General features: G+C 33.0%; 2 protein-coding genes across 3 annotated transcripts in view; one reads left to right on the top strand and one right to left on the bottom strand.

The window, feature by feature from the left end:
- The first annotated feature begins 1,335 nt into the window (after positions 1–1,335).
- Positions 1,336–16,626, top strand: part of LOC134698894 (sodium-dependent noradrenaline transporter-like) — a 40,406-nt gene continuing 25,115 nt past the window's right edge. The window contains exon 1 of the mRNA XM_063560572.1: positions 1,336–2,207. Within this exon, the coding sequence (XP_063416642.1) occupies positions 1,542–2,207 (666 nt within the window). The 5' untranslated portion in view covers positions 1,336–1,541. The remainder of the gene's footprint in view (positions 2,208–16,626) is intronic.
- LOC134698895 (uncharacterized) lies at positions 11,513–13,385 on the bottom strand. Of its 2 annotated transcripts, none has more exons than XM_063560573.1 (2): positions 13,276–13,385; positions 11,513–12,661 (listed from the first exon to the last, which is right to left on the bottom strand). In XM_063560573.1, exons 1-2 carry the CDS (start codon positions 13,323–13,325, stop codon positions 11,608–11,610), a joined length of 1,104 nt encoding a protein of 367 aa, XP_063416643.1. In that variant the 5' UTR covers positions 13,326–13,385; the 3' UTR covers positions 11,513–11,607. The 2 variants fall into 2 exon arrangements, with proteins under 2 accessions (XP_063416643.1, XP_063416644.1); XM_063560574.1 differs by having other exon boundaries at positions 13,262–13,371.

The following is a 16,626-nucleotide window of genomic DNA, read 5'->3' as shown; positions in this document are numbered from 1 at the left end:
CGCAACAAAAGTCTAGTAGTATTTGGTCGAACGCGCTGCTATTGTAATTTCCGTCTATAATTGGGACGGATGTTCATCTGTTCAGAATAAAGTGCATCGGCTTGAATTGTACATTTTCAGTTTTAAAACGAATAATTATAATATATTTTAAAATAATATGTGGTATGATTGCTAATGAGACAACTCCACATGAGACCAAATAAAACAGAAATTATCAATCATAGGTCACTGTAAATCCTTCCACAAGGACCAAAGCCCATAACGCATAGTCAGCTATAAAAGACAATGTAAAACTATTCAAACAAGAAAACTAGCTGCCTTAGTTTGTATATTTTGAATTAAGCAAACAACTGTCATATTTATGTTTGAAGGAAAATGGGCTTACACTTGGTTATCAGCACAGCTAGCTTAACCTTACACGTGTATGCCAGTTGTAAATAGTTCTGTTACGTTGACAAAATTATGCGAGCGAAACAAACAAACATAATTGGTAAACGTGAAAATAAAAACGTATACTCCTATTCGTCTCGACGGAGTTGTGTAATCTTGACATATACAATGTTCTGTAATGCCAATGCTGGTATGTATCATATGTTTTTGCAGTTTTCACTATTTTATTACGAAAAAGCACAAATGATTATATAAAACGATAAAGACCCCCTCCAACCTCAACCCCCAAAAGGGAGGTCTTACTCGATTTTTCCCGAAGGAGTTTCAATCTTTAATAGTTTTGGTGCATTTTCAAAATTTATCAACTTTATCTACAACATTTTTTAAGATAAAATTATAACTTTTACATGTTATAAATGAGGGCATTATACCACAAACTATATTTTAATGCATGAACCGGGAGGTCTTATTTTCTCTAAGAGAGATGATTACCCAATTATCCATTTATAACTAAAATACACATACAAGATTTTGAGCCATCCACTTTCTTTTTTTTAATGACAATATTATCAGAATTTCCAATTCTTCATAATGACATTTTCCAAAATTTGTTCCAAATAATATTGATACTAGATGATTATAAAAACTGCACAATGTTACTGTCAATCCTGACGTAATTTATTAAACAGTCAAAGGTGAACGTTCATTCCAATGCACACCTTTCTCAGAATGCCAAAATACTATGCACTTAATCGCGAACGTTATAGCCTTGCCCCTAAAATGCATCATTTCAAAATAACTATAAAAGATATCGACTCTCGTGGGAGAACTGATTGAAGTTTTATTGTTTGGATGTATGTTTCCTCTTTTCTGTATTACCTTTTTGTCTACGAAACATAATTGAAACATAATTTATCCATTTGATAATAACACCTCAAAGAAAAGGCGGAAGGAACATGTTTATAGGTCTCTAATTATGTTTAAAATAATAATTTTATCAATGGTGTTGAAATTACATCTGCATGGAAAAACATTCATTGTTATTTTCATTATTTTTATCATAACTGACGGGAAGTTATAAAATTATAATGCCGTAGACTCATACAGATTTTGATTCTTTTTACTTTTTACGAAAGAAGATTTCTATATGAATGACGGAACTAACAGAGGTCGTTTGTCAAATAGAAGACGATTCAAAACTTAATACAGAAGAAACAATATCCGATGAACAATTAGATAATGATATACCTCAGGAATATGTTATTCATCAAAATACAGGACTTGAAACCATTTTCAGTTCATTCGTGTTGGAGAATAATTGTGAAAATGCACTGGAAGTTCCACAAAGCCAACATGCAACAAATGAAATGCTTCAAAACGAACTTGAAGAAACCCAGTGTTCACCTTCTCTGGACGAAACGACTCAAACGAAAGAACAAGAAGGCCAACCAAATGAGCTTGCGTTCGAAAATGACATTGAAACTCCCCGAAGTCCAGCTGGATCTGAGGGAAAATCCCCGAATGCCCCACGGAGTCCACCCGTTTTTAAGTTTACTTCCGAATGGTACTATGAAAATCCGGAAACAGATAGTGATTCTAGTTGTTGTGTAATAAAAGGAGACACCCTGGACCGCCGTTTATCCAGGGACTCATTCAGTGCAGAATCCGATGTAGATTTGGAACCACTTCCAATAGTATCCGAAAGACGTAGTTCAAAATGGAGTGCAACAATTTTATTTGTGGCATCAGAAATTCAGATGATTATAGATCTTGCCGAGTTTTGTCCTGACGAAGGTTTTGTGAACGCCCCCAAAAAGGTTTGTTGCTTTTGATTTTATTATTTATAAAATTGAAAGTTTATGTAATAACTTAATATTTGATAAAAGCAAAAAATCTATACAATATACAAATTAAAAATGCACAAAACATTGACTTTAAAGTGTTCGGACTGAGAAATAATATACCGGTATCTGCTTGACCATTGAACAAGTTGATTTAAAAAGTCTTACTCTAAACCTGGAAACAGTATATCTAAATTATATGTTCCTGTTTAAAGGAAATGCAACGTTTATTCTCTGTACCACAAAAACTTAAAAAAAATAATTAGATAAATATGAAATTCTTATACTGTTGCGATTGTAAAAGCAACAAAAAAATTAACAGATCACAAATAACAAAATTTAATGTTTATATTAATTCTATCAGAATATAGAATAGGAAAGGAATTTTAAAAAGTAATCAGTTAATAATCCTTTCGCCAGGATTTTTTTTTTTTTTATTAAAACAAGTTATTCGTATCTGTATTTCTTGCAAACACTAATTCGATGTTTCACGTCATATTGTTGGTTAAATAAATGTATTTTTTTAAGGAGACAGATTTAGAAAAGTTTTTTCCAAACTTGTTTCCAAATCCGATATTTGAATTTCATGTAACAATGTTATACTTTAGTGTTGTAATTTTTCATCAACTATTCAACTAACCTAAACACTACTTAGTTTCAGAAGGAATGTATAAAAAAAAAAATAACGAAAAAACATTCGCAGAAATAAACGACATGTAAAATAGATTATTGTTAAATATCAAATTGGTCGTTGTCAAAGTACAATTACAGGAACTAGATTATTCGAACAAAAGAACAGTTTGTTTTTACCTTGTAATCTTAGGTGTTTAGAAAGCATTGGCACTATACTAAGCATACGTCGTATGTTTGTGTCTTACATATTTGTTTTTCGTTCATTTATTTTATATAGATAAAGCCGTTTGTTTTCTCGTTTTAGTTGTTTTACATTTTCATTTCGGGGCCTTTTATAGCTGACTATGCGGTATGGACTTTGCTCATGGTTGAAGGCCATACGGTGACCTAGAGTTGTTAATTTCTGTGTAATTTTGGTTTCTTGTGGACGGTTGTCTCATTGGCAATCAAACCACATCTTCTTTTTTATATATAACAATTAATTATTACGAACCCTGAAATTCATAGTTATAACGAAAGCAGATATAACATTCATATTTGTAATGTTTCTTAAAAGATTGAATCTTGTAAACAGAATTTTTGTGCTTATCATATTCTCATTAAGAAAAATGTCGGTATAGTAGTACAAATCATAAACTAGTGTTTTGTTTTCAGGTTACAGATTTTCTAAGAACATGTCCTATTGTGCATTGACCTTGCTTTACTTCTGTATCATTTTACCTTGCACTCCATTAAGAGTTACTGGCTCAGTTCTAATTGTGACACAAAAATGATGTGTTGTTTCTAATGTATTAAGTCGAGGGGAACATGATGACTGTCAATAAAACGAGAGGTTTTAGCGCTATAAAACCAGGTTAAACCACCATTTTCTTCATTTGAAAAGGCCTGTACCAAGTCAGGAATGTGACAGTTCTTGTCCATTCGTCTTTGGTGTATTTTTTCACTTGAATTTGCCATGTGATTATGGACTTTCCGATTTGATTGTCCTCTGAGTTCAGTATTTTTGTGATTTTACTTTTTATATCCATTTCGATCGTTAATTTTAAAGTTGCATTCTGTACCTTCTTGGCAGAACACACGACCTTAACGTGCCTAGGTAACTAAGAAAAAAAAACCCAACAACATTTCTGCTTGCTGTCAGAATACTGCGTCTCAGCAAGTTGACCATCCTACTTCGTATTAAACATTAGTGAGCTAGTCCGCCAACGAGTGGTAGTGATAGTCTAATCGAAAGCAGACTTCACTTTCATATCTGATTAACATGTTTTCGTCCTGAATATTGCTAAATATTGTTTCTTATCCCTCCTATTCTTATTTCAGGCTGCAGGTGCATGTTTGACCAAATTAAATTTATCATGTGAGGTGTGATAAAATTGATTACTTAATCATATATGAATTCTATTTTATTAACCATCAAATTTATCATTATATCACTATACCCTGAGATCAAGCTACGCCAATAAAAATTCCAGGTGTTGTAACTGTATTAGCGACCTTGCACCTGCCAGAATAAACAAGTTAATAGGGCGTCATTGATATAAAATACAATAATTATCAAAATGATAATATATGCCATGTGTATCATTTACAGCTACCTGGTAAGCAGGAATGTCTGAACTTTACCTTATAACATTGCTCAAAGTTCAAATGCATAACTGTTTTTCATCGAGGCGTTGTGTTCACCTTCAAGTTTGTTCTATATAAAAGTTGCCTCGCTGAACCTGCTGAAGTGCTCATCACTGGGTTAATATACCGTACCGATTCTATCATGTAAATTTGACGATAACACTTAAATAGTTTTATTCTCTCTTGCCATTGAACCCCTAGTAATTACAATTTTATCTCACATAGACAAGATTCCAATGTAGGCTGAGATACCTGTCGTTTCAGAAGATATTTTACATATTATGAATGCAAAATATTTTTCGTTAATCGGGGCCTCATTGTTGAAAGTCGTACGGTGACCTATAGTTGTTAATGTCTGTGTCATTGTGGTCTTTTGTGGATAGTTGTCTCATTGGCAATCATACCGCATCTTCTTTTCTTTTTTTTTTTTTTTACATATAAAGACATGTTAGGAAAACGTCAATGAAACAGAATTCAAACAAAATATTAAAATCAGAAATATAAGAAAGGCGAAGGGATATGCATGACCCTTGACACAAAATAAGTACATGTATAGTAAAAAATTAAAAATAAAGCAAAGACATAACGCTTTTATTAATAATTTGAATCCAACCTGTAAGTCTTCTGGATTCGACTGTAGACAATAAAGCCAAACTCATTAAAAGTATAAAAGCTTGTATTCCTACAAAATTGAAAAGTTGCATTGAAATCACATAAGGTTCCAGACTCTAGAATTGAAAAGAATTAGCGTTTTTTTTTAGAAAAAGAGTAAGGGTTCAGAACCAAACTTGAAGAAAGGCAGACAACTGGCAACGTTACCAATAAAGAAAAGTGACGAAAATACAAACAACAATTAACAGTCGTCATAAAAATATCCAGAGAAACAAATCACAGTAAATAACATTCTACACAGAAAACCATACAACAGTTCATGCAACATTACACACAGAAACATACAACAGTTTAAAAAACACGTCACTTAACAGAGAACCAAGCAACAAATCACATCACAGTTCATAAAACACTATACAGAAAACCATACAGCACTTCATAATACACTACAGAGAGAACAAAACAACAGCACACACAACACACGAAAAGTTTACAACACACTATAAAGAGAACCAAATAACAGTCACAAAATACTACCAGGTAAAATATACAACCGTTCATAAAATAAAACAAAAGACCATATACCAGTAAACCAAAACGCTATATAGAGAACCAACCAGCAATTCTCAAAACACTACTCAGAGAAACAAACAACAGTTCTTAAAACACCACACAAAGAACCAATTAAAAGGTCACAAAAATCCTACACAGAAAACAATACAGCTGTTCACAAAATATTACGCAAGGAACCACCCAACAGTTCACAAAACATCCCTAAGAGAACCAAACAATAGTGTACAAAACACCGCACAGAGAATCCAACAATAGTTTATAAAACACCGCACAGAGAATCCAACAATAGTTTATAAAACACCGCACAGAGAATCGACAATAGTTTATAAAACACCGCACAGAGAATCAAACAATAGTTTATAAAACACCGCACAGAGAACCTAACAATAGTTTACAATACACCACACAGAGAACCAAAAAACAGCAAACAAAACAGTTTAAAGAGATTAAAATAACAGCACACAAAACACACCATTCAAAACCATACAACAGTTAAAAAAAACACTACTAGTATATACAGAACCAATCAACCGTTTACCACAAACTATTAAGAGAACAATTTCAGAGACAAAACACCGTCCAAAAACACCAAACAGTGAATCATATAACTGCGCACTAAACACTTCACTGAAAATCAAGCAACAGTTGACAATACACTATACAGAGAACCAACAACCGCATAAAACGCTACACATTTAACCATATACCAGCACACAAAACACTATATAAGAACAAAACAACAGATGACAAAACACATAAAAGAAAATAACAGAACAGTTAACAAAACACCACACAGAGAATCTAACAATTATAGTTTACAAAACACCACACAGAGAACCTAACAATAGTTTACAAAACACGACACAGAGAACCTAACAACAGTTTACAAAACACCACACAGAGAACCTAACAATAGTGTACAAAACACCACACAGAGAACAAAACACCACACAGAGAACAAAACAATAGCGTACAAAACACCACACAGAGAACCTAACAACAGTTTACAAAACAACACACACAACCTAACAATAGTTTACAAAACACGACACACTGAACCTAACAACAGTGTACAAAACACCACACAGAGAACCTTACAATAGTGTACAAAACACCACACAGAGAACATAACAATAGCGTACAAAACACCACACAGAGAACCTAACAACAGTTTACAAAACACCACACAGAGAACCTAACAATAGTTTACAAAACACGACACACTGAACCTAACAACAGTGTACAAAACACCACACAGAGAACCTAACAATAGTTTACAAAACACGACACACTGAACCTAACAACAGTGTACAAAACACCACACAGAGAACCTAACAATAGTTTACAAAACACCACACAGAGAACCTAACAATAGTTTACAAAACACGACACACTGAACCTAGCAACAGTTCACAAAACACCACACAGAGAACCTAACAATAGTTTACAAAACACCACACAGAGAACCTAACAATAGTGAACAAAACACCACACACAGAACCTAACAACAGTTTACAAAACACCACACAGAGAACCTAACAACAGTTTACAAAACACCACACAGAGAACCTAACAATAGTTTATAAAACACCGCACAGAGAATCGACAATAGTTTACAAAACACCACACAGAGAACCTAACAATAGTGTACAAAACACCACACAGAGAACCGAACAATAGTTCACAAAACACGACACACTGAACCTAACAACAGTTCACAAAACACCATACAGAGAACCTAACAACAGTTTACAAAACACCATACAGAGAACCTAACAATAGTTTACAAAGCACCACACAGAGAACCTAACAATAGTATCCAAAACACCACACAGAGAACCTAACAATAGTGTACAAAACACCACACAGAGAACATAACAATAGTGTACAAAACACCACACAGAGAACCTAACAATAGTTTACAAAACACCACACAGAGAACCTAACAATAGTTTACAAAACACGACACAGAGAACCTAACAATAGTTTACAAAACACCACACAGAGAACCTAACAACAGTTTACAAAACACCACACAGGGAACCTAACAACAGTTTACAAAACACGACACATAGAACCGAACAATAGTTCACAAAACACCACACAGAGAACCTAACAACAGTTTACAAAACACCACACAGAGAACCGAACAATAGTTTACAAAATACCACACAGAGAACCTAACAATAGTTTACAAAACACCACACAGAGAACCTAACAATAGTTTACAAAACACCATACAGAGAACCTAACAATAGTTTACAAAACACCACACAGAGAACCTAACAACAGTTTACAAAACACCATACAGAGAACCTAACAATAGTTTACAAAACACCACACAGAGAACCTAACAATAGTTTACAAAACACGACACACTGAACCTAACAATAGTTCACAAAACACCACACAGAGACCTAACAATAGTTTACAAAACACCACACAAAGAACCCAACAACAGTTTTTTTTACAAAACACCACAGAGAGAACCTAACAACAGTTTACAAAACACCACACAGAGAACAAAACAATAGTTCACAAAACACCACACAGAGAACCTAACAACAGTTTATAAATCACGACACACTGAACCTAACAACAGTTTACAAAACACCACACAGAGAACCTAACAACAGTTTACAAAACACGACACAGAGAACCTAACAACAGTTTACAAAACACCACACAGAGAACCGAACAATAGTTTACAAAACACCACACAGAGAACCTAACAACAGTTTACAAAACACGACACACTGAACCTAACAACAGTTTACAAAACACAACACAGAGAACCTAACAACAGTTTACAAAACACCACACAGAGAACCTAACAACAGTTCACAAAACACCACACAGAGAACCTAACAATAGTGTACAAAACACCACACAGAGAACCTAACAATAGTTTACAAAACACCACACAGAGAACAAAACAATAGTGTACAAAACACCACACAGAGAACCTAACCATAGTTTACAAAACACCACACAGAGAACCAAACAATAGTGTACAAAACACCACACAGAGAACCTAACAATAGTTTACAAAACACCGCACAGAGAATCCAACAATAGTTTACAAAACACCACATAGAGAATCCAACAATAGTTTACAAAACACGACACAGAGAACCTAACAATAGTGTACAAAACACCACACAGAGAATCCAACAATAGTTTACAAAACACGACACAGAGAACCTAACAATAGTGTACAAAACACCACACAGAGAATCAAACAATAGTGTACAAAACACCACACAGAGAACCTAACAGTAGTGTACAAAACACGACACACTGAACCTAACAACAGTTTACAAAACACCACACAGAGAACTTAACAATAGTTTACAAAACACCACACAGAGAACCTAACAACAGTTTACAAAACACGACACAGAGAACCTGACAACAGTTTACAAAACACGACACACTGAACATAACAACAGTTTACAAAACACCACACAGAGAACCCAACAACAGTTTACAAAACACGACACACTGAACCTAACAACAGTTTACAAAACACGACACAGAGAACCTAACAACAGTTTACAAAACACGACACACTGAACCTAACAACAGTTTACAAAGCACCACACAGAGAACCTAACAATTGTTTACAAAACACGACACAGAGAACCTAACAATAGTTTACAAAACACGACACAGAGAACCTAACAACATTTTTTCAAAACACCACACAGAGAACCTAACAATAGTTTACAAAACACCACACAGAGAACCTAACAATAGTTTACAAAACACCACACAGAGAACCTAACAACAGTTTACAAAACACCACACAGAGAACCTAACAATAGTTTACAAAACACGACACACTGAACCTAACAACAGTTGACAAAACACGACACAGAGAACCTAACAATAGTTTACAAAACACCACACAGAGAACCTAAAAATAGTTTACAAAACACCACACAGAGAACCTAACAATAGTTTACAAAACACCACACAGAGAACCTAACAATAGTTTACAAAACACGACACACTGAACCTAACAACAGTTTACAAAACACGACACAGAGAACCTAACAATAGTTTACAAAACACCACACAGAGAACCAAACAACAGTTTACAAAACACCACACAGAGAAAAAAAAACAATAGTTTACAAAACACCACACAGAGAACCTAACAACAGGTAACAACACTCCACACCAGAACATTACAACAGTTCACAAAACACCACACCAGAACATTACAACAGTTCACAAAACACCACACCAGAACTTTACAACAGTTCATAAAACACCACACAGAGAACCTAACAATAGTTTACAAAACACTATACACAGAACATTACAACAGTTAACAACACTCCACACAGAGAACCTTACAACAGTTCACAAAACACCACACAGAGAACAAAAAAATAGCACAGAAACACTTCAATCAAAACAAACCAACAGTACACGTAACACTACATAGAGAACAACCAACATTTCACAAAACACCAAACAGATCTAGAGAACCTTACACCTTACGTTTTATTCAACTAATAGTATTTAATTGTCCCCTTAGCACCTTCTAGTAGATCAAAATCAAATTTAAATTCTCTATGTCTCCATGAAAAATCAAAACTTTGAGTATATACATGTATCTATCAAATATCCGTAAACCGACGTAGGTTCAATATAATAACTTGGTTACTTCACCTAATTTATTAGAGTAAATAGATGCTTCTAGAATAAATGTTATATTTCATCCTTGTCAGTCAAACGAGATCTTATGACATATATTTGATCTTTAGAGTACTTTTTCGAGACAAGTAAACAAATCCAGATGTAATACGAAAACACCCATTGTAATATAGGATATTATTCGACTAGTTTGTAAATACCCCAGGTAAGAAACAATATCAGTTACAATTATCGTATTCCTTGACAATTTTTTAAATTGTTTTGTAAATTTCGATTTATATCGCTTTTTTGTTTTTTCTTTTCTTTTGACCAGTCAAGTTCATTTCTGGTTATCCCAATATATATAAAATTCTTTCCTTTCATTTTGTTTTTTTTCCTTTCATTATGTTTTATGAGAAACAACTGAATTTTAACACTTATGATACATCGACCTATTGTTCAGCTGATAAAATATTATAATACAAAAAAAGCTGTCAAACTTTACGGCTATTCAATTCCTGAACGGATCATTTTCTCTGGCATTCGCTACATTTTATTATAATTATGAAACATGAAAAGTTTTCTTGTATACACGTTGGTTTGCTATTTCTATCACCAATGTTAAATCGCGCATAACGTTATCCTCTTGCAATCTCATTATTTCAGCTCACACGGCATGCATAAGGGCGCGTTGTTTAAACACTTAAAGTATATTAACTATTCGTTAGCTATCATAATTGTCTGAAATGTGCGAAATAAAACAGCTAAAGTTTGCCTGTATTAACGATTATACAGATTTCATTTATTGTTTTACGATCGATATGTCAAAACAAGTGTAATGGAAAGACAAACTTATAAGTTGCATTTCATACTAGATAAAGATCAAGTCTACACTGTCGCGCTTTAAAGTTGAAAATAAACGGCAATTGATCCGCTCAAATATTATTAACGGACTTTAATTTTTTTTTTCTCACAAATTACGACAAAACAAATCTTGATACGTATTTTAAAAGAGTTGGTGCTGATTTTATAAATCACAATATCATAAATTAAAAAGAACCAAAGAAAATTCATGGAAGACATAATTTATTGTGCAAAGTTATCGTTACTCTGTATTTATAAATGATTATAATTCATTTTTCATTTTTTTCATTATTTCGTATTCGTACATGCTTAAAATAAAGTTTGATCTTTTTTGCAATTTTTTCATTATTTCGTTACCATACATGGTCAAATATATTTTGCAATATTTTCATTATTTTATATATAATTATATTCTTGTTTTTCACATTAAAATCTCTACTGTTTTGTTGAAAATGTATCGGGAAAGGTTATCGCAGAAAAAACAGCCATTCTGTATATCGGTGGGGTTCCACCAAACATAAAATGCAAGGTAACACAGTCCTACTATAGCTACAATAATCAACATAGAAAGGAAAAATAATCTTTGGTTGTCCCATGTGATAGTGTGCTTCTGAATGCGAGGTTGGCTGAATGCGTTGCATTGGTCTCCTCCTCCAATGTCACATGGATCCCCTCCAATGACACAAGGGTCACCACCGACAATAACGCACGGGTTTCCTCCTCCAATCACATCTACTCTATCAAAATCTGTAGCTAAGTTTGAATCCCTCATCGCCTCTAGAATTTGTACCTTGACTTGATTTGAATCAACGTCTTTCCAGAATGATAACATATTTTTGAATTTTGATTGATCTGCAGCAGATGCCACAACGGAAATCGCAGACGAATTTGAATCGTCGTCTGCTTTTATCTCATCTTCCATAAGTCCAATATCTTGTAACAAGGATTTTATTTTATACTCGAGTTCCATTTGTAAATCTGCTTCCTCCTTGGCCTCTTCTTCTTCTCTTTTTTTTCGTTGTACCTCTTCTTTTCTTTCGTTCTCTGCTTGTTTGATTAGTTTTATTTCCAATTTGTAAAATCGATTTAAGCGTTCACCGAGATGATTAATCTTCTCTTTCCGGGTTAGATTTTGAAATGAAAGATATTCCTTGCCCATTATAACTTCAAGTTCGGGTGAATATAACTTCTTTGTGGCGCGCATCAACTTGTTAACGATAACTTTTGTGTCGCATGTTTCAAATAAGGATTTTAGGGCACTCAGAATTCGCATGTCTTCTGTACTCATTTCGTTTGATAGTTTTGTATGCTCCTTCATAGCCTGAATGCTTGTAGTATTTTTAGTTTCGTTTGTCAAAGGTACCAAATAGCCCATTTCTCCAGCTTCTGAAATCTGAAATTTGCTTATTTGCTTATTTATCCATTTTGATTTTTGTACTGTATGTTTTGTAGTTTCCGTATTTGGTTCTTTGTTGCTGTGAAAAAAATTATAGAAATGTCTGTCAATAATTTTAAGTAAATTTGAAGCTGAAAACAATATCCATTAAAAAGTATATAAATATGGTTCTACACGTACCCATACAGATACATATATTTATTTCAAGTCTTTTTTTTACGTATGCCGCCACTCACGGCTTTGTTCATATTATCCTAACTCTCAGAATTGTATTTGAATTAGTCTTATTTATTCATAACGGACCCGTCTTTTTATAATTGGCGTATTGTTTTTTTTTTTATAATAGACCTGTTTTTATTGTGATGGTCCTGTTTTTTCACAATGGCCATATGTATTCGTAATCATGCATTGTTAGTCTGTAATCGATTAGTTTTGATTTTACTGATAAACGGTTAGTTGCATACATAATGAACTAAACTGGTTCTTAAAATAGGGTAATATATTTAATCTTCGGGTGCAACCCTCATATAGGTTTGTAACCATAAGCCTAGTCTATACCTAACATTATAACACTGGTCCTTACATAACACATATGAATCCTGTTCCTGAGAACACTAACACAAATTCAAAAATGAAGACCCGAATTGATTACTTCAAAAATTAGTACACAAGAACACACCGGCAATGACTTACTTTTCCACATTTACCGCGATATAGACCGTCGGGCTTCCAGCGTCGGCCATTTTGGACGTTGTAATGTTGAATCGCGAATGGCAACGTGTGTATAACGTCGCTATGATTGTATTGTGTCGCAAACGTTTATACTCTATCATGTGACTGTAAATGTAGCAGCAGATAGATGCATCACCATGGCATGGTATATGGTATATGAAACGAGTACAATAATATGATGTACAAAAACGTCTCTAAAATATCAAAAATAAAAAATGTGTCGCAAACGTTTATACTCTATCATGTGACTGTAAATTTAGCAGCAGATGCATGCATCACCATGGCATGGTATATGGTATATGAAACGAGTACAATAATATGATGTACAAAAACGTCTCTAAAATATCAAAAATAAAGAATGAATGTATGAATGTTAACTGTGTACATGTACATGTATTCTGTTTTGAGGGCCTCAATGAAAATAAGACTAGTTCTAATTAGGTTACCATCTTTAAAATAAAGAATTTATATTATTATTATTCTTTAGAATTGACAACATACAAAAGTTTATATAAAGGTTGTACCATACACACTAAACACGACGAGCATACTTTGAGCTTGAATAAATAACTGCGAGAGCTAGTTTTTATTGAAAGATAGAAGTTATGATTTAGCTATTAAAGAAATGACTGTGATCTATTTTTGTCTATGAAGAAATAACATCAGCAATGTGGTGCACACTGAATAACCGGCGTAGTATGGCACAAGTGTGTCTATGAGCTGATAGACAAAACACTTTCAACCAATCAGAAGGCGTGTAACTACCAAATTTAAGTTATTAACAAAGAACATTATTCTAAATGACAGTTTGATAAAACCAGTGACGATTTTAAATGTTCTACACAGCAATGTATTTGATTATTGACTAAAATTATATGTTTTACAGTGTGAAGCCAAAAAAAATTAAAATGGCATTATACAGAAGTATAAGACAATTCAAGCATTTGTCGTAAATAGTAAAGAAGTATACAATGAATATGTTGTAACTCGTATGTATTAGATTAGGGATGTTTTAATAACCACAATAAAGAATAGCTTAATAAGCTAAGGATTTTTCCATAATGGGATACAGATTAATCATTTATATTTTATTAAAAAAACACTATTGCTTTGTAAAATAGCTTCTTCGTTCTTTAGTGTTCCCACAGCGAATAATGAAAATAACTTTTTTACTGACACAATATGGTAACAAACATCATATTGTTTTTCGTTCATTTTTTAAAAACATAAACCAGGCCGATAGTTTTCTCGTTTGAATTGTTTTATTAGTTGTTAATTTCTTTGTCATTTGGTCTCTTGTGGAGAGTTGTCTCATTGGCAACATACCATATCTGCTTATTTATATATTGACTATTATCTTAGGAATATCTAGAACAATTTTGAAAAGTATCAAACTTGTCCTTCAATCTTACAAGAACCCTTTCATATTTCAATTTGCCAGTGAGTAAACTGAAAATAGTGACATCGACCTTGTCTTAAATTATGTTCATTTTTTGTTTGCTAACAAAACAAAACGAAAGGACATTTGGCAACTTAAAATACACAAGAAAAGTGGTTTATTTTGCATTCCTTTACCACAACTTAAAGACGCTTTTCAAAAGGGTTAACGAAATCTTAATTGCGTTATGTATTGTCTTCAATTTCAAGAGTAAATATTTACTTCTGTGTTACAAAATATTTCGTAGGAACAATTTATTTTCTAACATTGTACTTAACACTGTAGATTGTTGTCTCTCTGTGATACCTGTTTTATACCATTGTTATAATCTAAATGATTTAACAGTTAACTTTTAATAAAAACACTTTGATCTACAATTATTTGTGAAATATCAAAACTTAAGATAGCCATCTGCACTCCCATTCAGAACCGTTTTAAGATTAATTTATAAGCCGATAGCAGAAGCAAGGTTAAATGGGTAAGCACTTGTGCTCTGTTTTACATACGACTTTAATTGTATAATCATTAACGTATTATTAAGTATTTTGAAGAAGTGTACTGTCATTGTATACTCTGAAAAGGCAAACATTTAAAAGTGATGTAAATATTTGTGGTATTCTAAACACGTGTTAAAATGTTGATCTTCATAAATTATATCGTTTTTTGTTTTGTTGGATTTCTGTCTTATATGGCAAAATAAAATTTTATTCGGTTTAACAATCAATGATTATTGTATAATTACGAAGCAAATTTGTAAATACTTTTGTACAAATACGTGTCTGAATTGAGTAATTTTAGAGACCGAATTATATGTTTGAGAGTAGGGCGAAAGGTGTCAGACGGACATTCAAACTCATAAATAAAATAACCAATCTGACAACGCCATGGCTAAATGGCTAAAAGAGAAAACTACAAACAGACAAATTAAGGACACAAGACACAACATAGAAGCTAAAGATAGATCAGAAATTGTAAACCAATTAAACACTTTTCTCCCCCCCCCCCTTCCGAAAAAAAAAATAAAAGAAAGGAGAACATTCGTTTCAATTATAAACTTTTTCTATGACCTGTTAACGTGCAATCACTTCAAGGTCTTGAGAAAAAAACACATCTTTAATATCGAACTAAAAGAATTAAGAATTATCTTTACATCTGAAAATATCACCGACGCCAACTTGGTTCGATATTTTAATTAAGTAAAACATACAAATACATAAATCCAGACTCGTTTAGAAAAGTGCCAAATTAATACTTTTAAGAGCTGGTTGTGAGGTTAAGATGCTCCGATTAATTTTCTCGAAATAAACAAGATGTCAACAATTAGAAGGCACCGCTGCACAAATAACGTCACTACACACGCGTTGCCTGAGTTTGTTCAACATGGCGAAAGTTAAACACCCTATAACACAAGAACTAATAAATCCAGCACATTCATTCTGACAAATAATAACTCTGTTATTGATAAATTTTTCTCAAATTAAAGGCAGAATCAACTACATATGAAATTTATTGTCTGTCCCAATTTGAAGTTGATATTGAAAATTTTAGGTCAACAAACGACGCTTCATAGTTTGTACCGCCGTGTATGAACTGTACAATCTCGCAAAGAGACAATATAAGTCAGACAAACATAAACGTTGTACATACGGATTCAGAAACAAGACCATACTATTAATGAATTTGTCAAAATCTTACAGAATGAAATGACGTTTGAAACTATTTACATGTGTCTGTGTCCATGTAGAACATTTCAAGACACAGTAATGATGTTATTTATCTGGAATACATGTATTTGAGAGTTAGATTGTTCATCTATACCTTTGAATTGTTAGTATATATATATATGGTGGTAATTATTCAATTTATTACCGAAG

The sequence above is a fragment of the Mytilus trossulus genome, unplaced genomic scaffold (assembly GCF_036588685.1).
Source record: "Mytilus trossulus isolate FHL-02 unplaced genomic scaffold, PNRI_Mtr1.1.1.hap1 h1tg000024l__unscaffolded, whole genome shotgun sequence".
Taxonomy (NCBI): domain Eukaryota; kingdom Metazoa; phylum Mollusca; class Bivalvia; order Mytilida; family Mytilidae; genus Mytilus; species Mytilus trossulus.
This window is presented reverse-complemented; position numbering and strand designations above follow the sequence as displayed.

Bases quoted from the DNA above. Each gene is read 5' to 3' on its own strand.
- LOC134698895 (XM_063560573.1), bottom strand. From the start codon at position 13,325: ATGGCCGACGCTGGAAGCCCGACGGTCTATATCGCGGTAAATGTGGAA. The intron at 12,662-13,275 runs GTAAGTCATTGC...TTTTTTTCACAG, and splicing joins ATCGCGGTAAATGTGGAAAA to CAACAAAGAACCAAATACGG.